Here is a 12,258-nt window from a genome sequence, read left to right on the forward strand (position 1 = left end):
GCTACATGGCTTCCCTTTATAAAAGAGCTCAACAATGGAACCGTGCCTTTAATTCCTCAGAGGAAATGACTACTTACTTTCTTATGACCACAAAATAACAGTTTAAAAAAAAACTCTGAATATGAATTAAGGAGCGGGACCGGGACGCCTCTCCTTCCTCATTACTGTGGAACAAAGAGGAACTAGAGCCGCTGGAGCCACAATGGGGTCGTCAATCTCCCAGTAATGAGGCCATTACGGCTCCATTATGCCCTCCGATGTGGAGTTAATGGGGAGAAAGGAACAGCCTGGCCTCCCTTTGATGTCCCTGGAAACAACACTGCAGTTATGTCCTCTAATTCTGTCCCACTCCCAAAGCACCTCCATTTTGGAAATCGGTTTACAAAACTTAACCAATTCCGTTTAAGGATATGTATGGGTGTCTGACTTGGCAAAACGGATCGGTCCGATCTTCTACAAGTCAACATGTGAGTCGATTCAAATATCGACTCAACAGAGAGATTATGTCAGCCCAAGGGGGATGTCAATTGCTGTTGCTATGGTGACATGTCAACCTGACGACAGTCATAGCTGGTTGAAATCTATTAATCTAATGATGCGATCGGTTCCTAGGACACGTCTTCGGTGTTCTCTCCGACAGCTGAAGTCAATGAAGTGCAAATCTTTGAAATCCCGAGCTAAATACGGATGGCTGTAAAGAGCGCCCGGTCAAGTTTGGAAAAGAAACAGCAGCCGATATAATCAGCCCTGTGGGTGGATGTTCTGTCTTGGTCATCAGCAGGTCAACTTATGGCATCATCTACAGACCTTCTCCCCAGAGTTAGTGGATGGCCACCCTGACAGAGGCTTTGGAACGCACGGTCATGTTTTTTTTGTTTACGCTTCAAGCTGTCTCTGGCTCCTTCCCTCTTCAGAGTTATTTAAAGCCCCCGGGGGCCTGCTCCCCTCCACCGCTTGCGGGGCTCTCCATCCATTAGAGAAAAGAAGGAGAGAAAACAGGATTTTCTCAATGCACCAAGAACACCAAGCATACCACCCCCAGAGGCAGTCTGCATGCATCTGCATCATCCCAAATGGCACCCTATTCCCTATTTAATGGTTCTCTAAAAGTAGTGAACTACTTTATTGGGAATAGGGTGCAATTTGCGACACACCCATGTTCTTGAACAAGTTCCCATGATTCTCATGACCCCCATTAGGTCACCCTACTCCAGCCTACTGCGTTTCCACCAATGGGCTGCCCTTGTCTGACCCCTGAACCCTCTCTGAACCGTCGTCTGAGTCTCGTATCGTACTCACCTGGGATAGCAGCAACCTGTCCAGTGATGATATGCGTGTCTACTGCCTATCGGGTGGGGACGGAGTTTCATCAATACACATACGACTGATCACAAACACCAGCAACCAAAAAAGCTAACTAATACACACACACACACACACACACACACACACACACACACACACACACACACACACACACACACACACACACACACACACACACACACACACACACACACACACACACACACACACACACACACACACACACACACTATCTGGGAGTGGGCATTAGGAGCCTCCTGCTGAAGCTTCATCTAATCCTGGCCGTTTTAATTGACTTTGCTCCCTGTAAAAGGGAAACGTTGGCTGGGAGAGTGCCTGTGGGTGTTCTGATTAAGTCAACCACAGCTGGGACTAGGGGGACATTGAGGGCTGTAACACAGCAGCGACTCCTAATTCTGCTCCCCTGGTTAGACGGGGCAGAGAGGACAGGGCCAGGCACACGGGACGTAATCTGGCAGGATGACCCACTTTCCCACCAGGCCATTCTCTGCATGCTCTCGCCCCGCCCCTACGCTGGCGGTCGCTAAGGAGACGCCTAGCTCCCTCTCATCAGAGACTCTGAACGTGGATGCTGGGGAGTGAGGGGAGTTACATAGGGAAGGAGAGTCATATAGGGAGGAGAGGGGAGTTACATACACATTGGGATAAAAGTGTCTGAATAACTCAGGGGACAGGTCACAACTCTCCTCTCGAGAAGCAACCACTGGGACAAAAAAATGACGTTTTCGTCTTTTGAGCTTCTAGTCATGAAATCTATGCAGCCTATTCAATCACTTTTTATAGTTACTGTTTACAGGCCTCCTGGGCCATATACAGCGTTCCTCACTGAGTTCCCTGAATTCCTATCGGACCTTGTAGTCATAGCAGATAATATTCTAATCTTTGGTGACTTTAATATTTACATGGAAAAGTCCACAGACCCACTCCAAAAGGCTTTCGGAGCCATCATCGACTCAGTGGGTTTTGTCCAACATGTCTCTGGACCCACTCACTGTCACAGTCATACGCTGGACCTAGTTTTGTCCCATGGAATAAATGTTGTGGATCTTAATGTTTTTCCTCATAATCCTGGACTATCGGACCACCATTTTATTACGTTTGTAATTGCAACAAATAATCTGCTCAGACCCCAACCAAGGAACATCAAAAGTCGTGCTATAAATTCACAGACAACACAAAGATTCCTTGATGGCCTTCCAGATTCCCTCTGTCTACCCAAGGACGCCAGAGGACAAAAATCAGTTAACCACCTAACTGAGGAACTCAATTTAACCTTGCGCAATACCCTAGATGCAGTTGCACCCCTAAAAACTAAAATCATTTCTCATAAGAAACTAGCTCCCTGGTACACAGAAAATACCAGAGCTCTGAAGCAAGCTTCCAGAAAATTGGAACGGAAACGGCGCCATTCCAAACTGGAAGTCTTCCGACTAGCTTGGAAAGACAGTACCGTGCAGTACCGAAGAGCCCTTACTGCTGCTCGATCATCCTATTTTTCTAACTTAATTGAGGAAAATAAGGAACAATCCGAAATTCCTTTTTGATACTGTCGCAAAGCTAACTAAAAAGCAGCATTCCCCAAGAGAGGATGACTTTCACTTTAGCAGTGATAAATTCATGAACTTCTTTGAGGAAAAGATTATGATTATTAGAAAGCAAATTACGGACTCCTCTTTAAATCTGCGTATTCCTTCAAAGCTCAGTTGTCCTGAGTCTGCACAACTCTCCCAGGACCTAGGATCAAGAGAGACGCTCAAGTGTTTTAGTACTATATCTCTTGACACAATGATGAAAATAATCATGGCCTCTAAAACCTTCAAGCTGCATACTGGACCCTATTCCAACTAAACTACTGAAAGAGCTGCTTCCTGTGCTTGGCCCTCCTATGTTGAACATAATAAACGGCTCTCTATCCACCGGATTTGTACCAAACTCACTAAAAGTGGCAGTAATAAAGCCTCTCTTGAAAAAGCCAAACCGTGACCCAGAAAACATAAAAAACTATTGGCCTATATCGAATCTTCCATTCCTCTCAAAAATTTTAGAAAAGGCTGTTGCGCAGCAACTCACTGCCTTCCTGAAGACAAATAATGTATACGAAATGCTTCAGTCTGGTTTTAGACCCCATCATAGCACTGAGACGGCACTTGTGAAGGTGGTAAATGACATTTTACTGGCATCGGACCGAGGCTCTGCATCTGTCCTCGTGCTCCTAGACCTTAGTGCTGCTTTTGGATGGCTGCAAACTTTCTACTTTTAAACTCGGACAAAACAGAGATGCTTGTTCTAGGTCCCAAGAAACAAAGAGATCTTCTGTTGAATCTGACAATTAATCTTAATGGTTGTACAGTCGTCTCAAATAAAACTGTGAAGGACCTCGGCGTTACACTGGACCCTGATCTCTCTTTTGAAGAACATATCAAGACCATTTCAAGGACAGCTTTTTTCCATCTACGTAACATTGCAAAAATCAGAAACTTTCGGTCCAAAAATGATGCAGAAAAATTAATCCATGCTTTTGTCACTTCTAGGTTAGACTACTGCAATGCTCTACTTTCCGGCTACCCGGATAAAGCACTAAATAAACTTCAGTTAGTGCTAAATACGGCTGCTAGAATCCTGACTAGAACCCAAAAATGTGATCATATTACTCCAGTACTAGCCTCTCTACACTGGCTTCCTGTCAAAGCAAGGGCTGATTTCAAGGTTTTACTGCTAACCTACAAAGTATTACATGGGCTTGCTCCTACCTATCTATCTCTCTGATTTGGTCCTGCCGTACATACCTACACGTACGCTACGGTCACAAGACGCAGGCCTCCTAATTGTCCCTAGAATTTCTAAGCAAACAGCTGGAGGCAGGGCTTTCTCCTATAGAGCTCCATTTTTATGGAACGGTCTGCCTACCCATGTCAGAGACGCAAACTCGGTCTCAACCTTTAAGTCTTTACTGAAGACTTATCTCTTCAGTAGGTCATATGATTGAGTGTAGTCTGGCCCAGGAGTGGGAAGTTGAACGGAAAGGCTCTGGAGCAACGAACCGCCCTTGCTGTCTCTGCCTGGCCGGTTCCCCTCTTTCCACTGGGATTCTCTGCCTCTAACCCTATTACAGGGTCTGAGTCACTGGTTTGCTGGGGCTCTCTCATGCCATCCTTGGAGGGGGTGCGTCACCTGAGTGGGTTGATTCACTGATGTGGTCATCCTGTCTGTGTTGGCGCCCCCCCCCTTGGGTTGTGCCATGGCGGAGATCTTTGTGGGCTATACTCAGCCTTGTCTCAGGATGGTAAGTTGGTGGTTGAAGATATCCCTCTAGTGGTGTGGGGGCTGTGCTTTGGCAAAGTGGGTGGGGTTATATCCTTCCTGTTTGGCCCTGTCCGGGGGTGTCCTCGGATGGGGCCACAGTGTCTCCTGACCCCTCCTGTCTGAGCCTCCAGTATTTATGCTGCAGTAGTTTGTGTCGGGGGGCTAGGGTCAGTTTGTTATATCTGGAGTACTTCTCCTGTCCTATTCGGTGTCCTGTGTGAATCGAAGTGTGCGTTCTCTAATTCTCTCCTTCTCTCTTTCTTTCTCTCTCTCGGAGGACCTGAGCCCTAGGACCATGCCCCAGGACTACCTGACATGATGACTCCTTGCTGTCCCCAGTCCACCTGACCGTGCTGCTGCTCCAGTTTCAACTGTTCTGCCTTAATATTATTTCGACCATGCTGGTCATTTATGAACATTTGAACATCTTGGCCATGTTCTGTTATAATCTCCACCCGGCACAGCCAGAAGAGGACTGGCCACCCCACATAGCCTGGTTCCTCTCTAGGTTTCTTCCTAGGTTTTGGCCTTTCTAGGGAGTTTTTCCTAGCCACCGTGCTTCTACACCTGCATTTCTTGCTGTTTGGGGTTTTAGGCTGGGTTTCTGTACAACACTTTGAGATATCAGTTGATGTACGAAGGGCTATATAAATAAAATTGATTTGTTTGATAAAACAGATCATTAATGCATTTTGCTTTCCCGTCTATCTCGTACAACATCTTCTCATCAGAGAGCTCAAAAGCCAAGGAGCTGAGGATGGAAATTGAGACGGGACCGTGGGGTCTCCATTAACAACTCACAATATCTCACCACTGTCTTTGCTGACATGCTTAACCCAGCCCTCCTACCCCGCCCCCCACTGTTTTATCTGACTAGCCCCGTAATCCCTCTGGCCCAGATACTGCAGGCAGCTCAACATGATGTCACATCACATCCCCACAGCAGGTACCCCCCCTCCCCTTCCCCATTTCATATATCCGCCAGGAAGCCAGGGTCACATGACCAGGGCCTCTGCTTCAAAACATCCCGCTCCCCCACCACCCAGGAAAATGTTAAAATGTTGCACCTTGCCTGTCGCTCCAATGGAATCCTTTACAGCGATCATTCAGAGGCCAATAATAAGTAATGTTGCAGGAGAGAGAACGTACAGGCCTCGGAGGTTAGTATTGTCATAATTATGGTTCCCATGTAGATGGAAAGAATGACAGGGCTACAAATGGGCATGCTCGGCCTGTGTATGTTCGCGCACATGAGTGTTCCCAGATCACACGTAACAGGATTGAGATGGTGCCTTTAAACTCCCAGCATACATAGGTGTCGCTATGGCAACAAGTCATCTCAACGATCCCTCCATCTTCCATCTCAGAGACCAGAGAAACCAATGGTTGCATGAAAGTCTCAGAAATGACTCCTACCACGGGATTGGCTACAGTAGCCAGACAGCCTATGGCAGTCATGGAGATTTCTTTACAGTGAGAAGTGGAGTAAAAGAGGAAAGAGAGAGGAGTAAGACCTCCGCTCCAGTCCTCTGTTTACCCAAATATCCTACGTTAGTTCACCTAGGGTGGTGTGTGTGTGTGTGTGTGTGTGTGTGTGTGTGTGTGTGTGTGTGTGTGTGTGTGTGTGTGTGTGTGTGTGTGTATCTGCTTGTGTTCGTCAATGTGTGTGTTTAAGAGGCTCTTCGCTGCTCAACTCACAATCAACAGCAGGCAGCCTAGTGGTTAGAGCGTTGGGCCAGTAACTGAAAGGTTGCTAGATCGAATCCCTGAGGTGACAAGGTACATATCTGTCGTTCTGCCCCTGAACAAGGCAGTTAACCCACTGTCATTGTAAATAAGAATTTGTTCTTAAATGACTTGCCTAGTTAAATAAACAATGGCCATTTATTTTACCAGGTAAATTGACCGAGAACACATTCTCATTTCCACAGTACCTGTGGAATAGTTTCAGGGGAGAGAAATTAGCCAATTGGGGCCATCTCTGTCTGTGAAGCGCTTCATGAAGCAGTAACTCAACAGCTTCCTAACCAACCAGAGAGGAGAGCAAAGAGAGGGGAGAGAGAGATGGTGTCTTGTTGGAGAGGTTGGCTGACGTCAGAGTGTTAAAGGCTGCTGTTGCTAGAGAGCACAGCCAGTGTCATGCAAATCTGTCACGGTCAGCCATAACAACAGACCAAGGCTGAAACAATGACACGACATGGCTAGAAACAAAGCTATCTGGGTTCCATTCAACAGAGAGGGCAGTGACAAATAAGTGAGATCCTCATGGGTAGTCAGTCAGTGTAGAGCGCGATAGTTCCCTTTTGATTATTCAGTCCCGTGTCACAAGTCAAACTCATTCATTGCATTTATAACTCAGCGCTCAACACAGCACCGAGAATATCCCCAGGCTCTATTGGGGCAGAGAGTAGTCTGCCATCAGACTCCATGGATACACGGCGGAGAAAATGTACAGTATTCACTGAATTATTCCAAGGCCACAGCTGAGACAGATCACTTGAATTCTGTCCCATCCATTTGGGCTACAACAGGGGCCAGGACACACACACACGAGGACGTGCACCCAGATTCACACAGACACGATCTGTCACCGCATGCACTTCATTTATTAGTGTAAACAGAAAAAGCTGATATAATATCAAATATAATACAGAATACAAAACAAAATACAAAACATTCTGTAAACCTATTAGTTAATTGGATTATTATTTTTTATTGTTGTGCGTAAAATCAGTCAAATCACAGAACGTGCTCAGCATTCATGCATTAGCCTGTAGACTAGATTTGGCAAATGAACTACGAGAGCGCAGTTCAGACAGAATTTATACTTGACACCATAAAGAAAATCCATTTAACATCGCCTTAATCTTGTCAATTGATCATGCTTGTAGGCTGTCTACGTGCCCACTAAATCAAGCACTAACCTGTTGAACACTATTGCTATGACATTAAAAATGTACCCAAGCATGAAGAAGTTAAAAAAAGACAACTTGTGTAGGCATGTCTTTTCCAGTTGAAGAAAAGGAAAGTATTTGGGAATAATTGCACCTACCCATTGTGTTACTTTCGTAGAACTTCAGTGCTTGGTCGGATGCGATGTGTCAAAAAGTTATGCAAGCAGGGAGCTGTTTCGTGCAGGGTAGCAGGTCGCACACTGGAGCACCAGTACACGCTCTCCCCGGATTCAATGCACCCCATCCCGTAGGGACTGGGGAAGGGTGAGTGACGTCGATGCTGGGTCTTGTGAAATGTAATAAACTTGAAGGGGACAAGAGAAGTAAATTCAGTGTTTATGGTAGGGGAGGAAATTACAGTGCCTTGCGAAAGTATTCGGCCCCCTTGAACTTTGCGACCTTTTGCCACATTTCAGGCTTCAAACAAAGATATAAAACTGTCTTTTTTTGTGAAGAATCAACAACAAGTGGGACACAATCATGAAGTGGAACGACATTTATTGGATATTTCAAACTTTTTTAACAAATCAAAAACTGAAAAATTGGGCGTGCAAAATTATTCAGCCCCTTTACTTTCAGTGCAGCAAACTCTTTCCAGAAGTTCAGTGAGGATCTCTGAATGATCCAATGACCTAAATGACTAATGATGATAAATACAATCCACCTGTGTGTAATCAAGTCTCTGTATAAATGCACCTGCACTGTGATAGTATCAGAGGTCCGTTAAAAGCGCAGAGAGCATCATGAAGAACAAGGAACACACCAGGCAGGTCCGAGATACTGTTGTGAAGAAGTTTAAAGCCGGATTTGGATACAAAAAGATTTCCCAAGCTTTAAACATCCCAAGGAGCACTGTGCAAGCGATAATATTGAAATGGAAGGAGTATCAGACCACTGCAAATCTACCAAGACCTGGCCGTCCCTCTAAACTTTCAGCTCATACAAGGAGAAGACTGATCAGAGATGCAGCCAAGAGGCCCATGATCACTCTGGATGAACTGCAGAGATCTACAGCTGAGGTGGGAGACTCTGTCCATAGGACGACAATCAGTCGTATATTGCACAAATCTGGCCTTTATGGAAGAGTGGCAAGAAGAAATCCATTTCTTAAAGAGATCAATAAAAAGTGTTGTTTAAAGTTTGCCACAAGCTACCTGGGAGACACACCAAACATGTGGAAGAAGGTGCTCTGGTCAGATGTTCAAAATTGAACTTTTTGGCAACAATGCAAAACGTTATGTTTGGCGTAAAAGCAACACAGCTCATCACCCTGAACACACCATCCCCACTGTCGAACATGGTGGTGGCAGCATCATGGTTTGGGCCTGCTTTTCTTCAGCAGGGACAGGGAAGATTGTTAAAATTGATGGGAAGATGGATGGAGCCAAATACAGTACCATTCTGGAAGGAAACCTGATGGAGTCTGCAAAAGACCTGAGACTGGGACAGAGATTTGTCTTCCAACAAGACAATGATCCAAAACATAAAGCAAAATCTACAATTGAATGGTTCAAAAATAAACATATCCAGGTGTTAGAATGGCAAAGTCAAAGTCCAGACCTGAATCCAATCGAGAATCTGTGGAAAGAACTGAAAACTGCTGTTCAAATGCTCTCCATCCAACCTCACTGAGCTTGAGCTGTTTTGCAAGGAGGAATAGGAAGAAAAAAAATTCAGTCTCTCGATGTGCAAAACTGATAGACATACCCCAAGCGACTTACAGCTGTAATCGCAGCAAAAGGTGGCGCTACAAAGTATTAACTTGAGGGGGCTGAATAATTTTGCACGCCCAATTTTTCCGTTTTTGATTTGTTAAAAAAGTTTGAAATATCCAATAAATGTCGTTCCACTTCATGATTGTGTCCCACTTGTTGTTGATTCTTCACAAAAAAAGACAGTTTTATATCTTTATGTTTGAAGCCTGAAATGTGGCAAAAGGTCGCAAAGTTCAAGGGGGCCGAATACTTTCGCAAGGCACTGTTCTATAAAATATCACATTTGACCTCTTGGCTTGGCAACCATGGCCAGTGGGCTAAGAGTGAAATGGCAGGTGACGGAAGACCTCTGCAACTCCTACCCTGACACAGAACGCCACCAATGGTTTGTTGCACCATGACCCCAATGTAAATGTCAAGCGTGTGTAGACCTGGTTCTGTGTGCTGGCCTTTTTTCTAGCAGTTGGACCACCTGGTTTCCTGTGACAGTAAGACGAAGGTTAGGTGAAGTTGCATTAAACAAAAATCAGGCCAAAACCTTCACTACAACTATGCCAGAATCGACTCAGTGGCTGGATTCTCATATATAACAGAACACAGACCCAATTAAATCAATGTACCAAGATTCAATTTACAGGGCCATAAATGATCATTAGCCTCACTGACACAGAATTTGACATTTCAAATCTGATAACGTATTAGAGTTTCAATTCATCACAAACATTCTTTATTCAAAACTAGATCAATAAGCTTACGATTTTGATATGAAAGACACACGGGAAGAAACCAACACATTGTTCTACCTGAGCACGCTGAGGCAGACATCCGAATGTTGAGAAAGAAGCAGACAAACATCGAGTCGGAGGCTATTAAGCAGCGTCTGAAGATGATATCAAAACGATCTAGTGAAACCAAATTAGCAGCAATCTTTCTTCATTTAGGGTTGAATTAACTAGGAATTAAACCCCCCCCCCCCCAAAAAAAAAAAAAAACTACAATAAGAGGATCATAGATTGAAGGCTACCTGGACGTGAAACCATGCTTGTTGACCGAACAGGTGGCCTGAAAAAGAGATTCACTTTTGAGTCTGTAAACTCAATTTGCTGGGGGAGCTTTAACATTTATGCAAATTGTGTATACCTGTCCTCTTCTTCTGCCTGCATCTTATGATTTTGTCATTTCATTGTGAAACCAGAAGAACGGAAATAACTGGCTAAGAACGACAGAAACAAAATTCCCCCCCAAAATGTTGGTTGACATAAGATGTTATGGTGAGAGGGGAATGTTTAGGCACTTATGATCAGGTTGCAGGGAGTACCTCTCCGTTTCAATCAGTTTCCTCCCTACTGAACATGACCCAGTTTCTCAGCTCTATGTTTCAGGGGGTTGTCTCGACTGGAACTGTATCGGTGGGCTCCATTGGAAGAAGATGGACGTCCGTAGTGGAGCTACAGTTTTAGAGGGATGACAGGCCAGTATTTGGGCTGTTTCTTGTCACAGTTTCTGTCGAAGGTGAGCTGCATGGCCGCCTCCATACCCTGGACCTTTGCCGCGTCTTCCCCGTACAGCTTCTTCATCTCAGCGCCTCGGCGCTCGCCCGGCCGCTCAGAGGGGGGCAGCGACCTGCTGTGCCAGGATATTCTGTGCAGGTCTTGGTCGGCCAACACGTAATTATCCTGCTGCTCCGCCTCCAGCTGCTGCTGCTTCTCTGTGGGGAGGAACACAAGACACAAGGCTTTTAAAGTCAGCCTCAGAATACTTCATAATTCATGACATGTAATTCATTCATTAAATGTTGTTGTATTGGTGCATTAAGTTGTCTACTTATACAGCAATATGATGATAGAGTTATTAACACTCATTGTGGAACTTTTAAAAGTATAGACTAGCTGACTGACACACACACACACACACACACACACACACACACACACACACACACACACACACACACACACACACACACACACACACACACACACACACACACTCACTGAGCTCCTCCTTGTGCCGCTCAGTCTGGGCAAAATACTGGCGCAGCTCCTCTGTGATCTCCATGTTGCTGACATCACATTCGATCTCGCTGTCCGAGCCACTTTCTCCGCCCCCCTCCTCGTCATCTGTGCCCCCCTCCAAATCCTCTTCCACATGGTCCTTAGCAGCGACCGTCTTCTCTGCCCTCCTCCCCCCACTCTCTCCCCCATGCCAGTCTGCATAGCGTTGGGGGGCAGTGGGGTACTGTTGGGGGTAACCTGGCCCGTAGGCAGCCTCCCAGGCTTTTCTGTAGGCCTGCCTGTGTCTCTGGTGCCAGTTCATTGCCTGCTGGTAATGCTGCCAGTAGTGGCCATACACAGGGTGGGCAAACCAGGAGTAGATGCTACCATGGTCCTCCTGTCCAGGACAACAGAGGATGGATGACATTGTTATCACCATGATTCATTGATAACATCCAACCAACATACATTGCTTCATCAACGTTCACGTGCAAAACTAACCGAAATGTGCAGAACTAGGCCAACCAAAAAGGTCCAATGTGGTACCTTACCATGGTGGTGCTTCTCCTGCAGCGTGGTTTAGATCGCAGCTAGTGTCTGTAAAGGGAAATGCATTGTGGTCATAATACACCTTATTTCAAAACAAGTACAGGCTAACGTTAGCTGGCTATCATAGGAGCTCCAGGGAAGCAGCGAACAACGATATCAATCCAAAGATTGGAGGAAGCTGGCGGTTAGACACACGCCAGAAATAAAATAGATAAATCCTCAAACATCAATAGCTATAACATTATTATAGACGGGATCTCATTGTGAATAAATGCACGATACATAACGTATATAGTTAGTTACCTTCATTTAGTGCAGTACACCCAAGCGATGACAAACGCACGCGCTGCATACAGCAACCAAGAACCAGGTGAAAAATCTCCCAGAAGCCTTTGA

General features: G+C 45.5%; 2 protein-coding genes across 3 annotated transcripts in view; both read right to left on the reverse strand.

Moving 5' to 3' along the window:
• LOC124008096 (neuronal membrane glycoprotein M6-b-like) overlaps positions 1-10,721 on the reverse strand; it is a 39,430-nt gene extending 28,709 nt beyond the window's left edge. Inside the window, exons 1-2 of one of the 2 annotated variants that reach the window (XM_046319069.1) lie at positions 9,682-10,721; positions 7,703-7,908 (exon numbers count right to left, since the gene is read on the reverse strand). In XM_046319069.1, the coding sequence (XP_046175025.1) occupies positions 7,703-7,706 (4 nt within the window). In that variant the 5' untranslated portion in view covers positions 7,707-7,908; positions 9,682-10,721. Of the gene's footprint in view, positions 1-7,702; positions 8,036-9,681 lie in introns of those variants that run through there. The other variant, XM_046319068.1, reaches the window with a different exon arrangement.
• LOC124008097 (gem-associated protein 8-like) lies at positions 10,024-12,254 on the reverse strand. Its single transcript, XM_046319070.1, has 4 exons — positions 12,166-12,254; positions 11,865-11,910; positions 11,314-11,710; positions 10,024-11,027 (listed from the first exon to the last, which is right to left on the reverse strand). Exons 2-4 carry the CDS (start codon positions 11,865-11,867, stop codon positions 10,768-10,770), a joined length of 660 nt encoding a protein of 219 aa, XP_046175026.1. The 5' UTR covers positions 11,868-11,910; positions 12,166-12,254; the 3' UTR covers positions 10,024-10,767.
• Between the last annotated feature and the right edge of the window lie 4 nt (positions 12,255-12,258).

This window comes from Oncorhynchus gorbuscha, linkage group LG21 (genome assembly GCF_021184085.1).
Source record: "Oncorhynchus gorbuscha isolate QuinsamMale2020 ecotype Even-year linkage group LG21, OgorEven_v1.0, whole genome shotgun sequence".
In the NCBI taxonomy this organism is placed as follows: domain Eukaryota; kingdom Metazoa; phylum Chordata; class Actinopteri; order Salmoniformes; family Salmonidae; genus Oncorhynchus; species Oncorhynchus gorbuscha.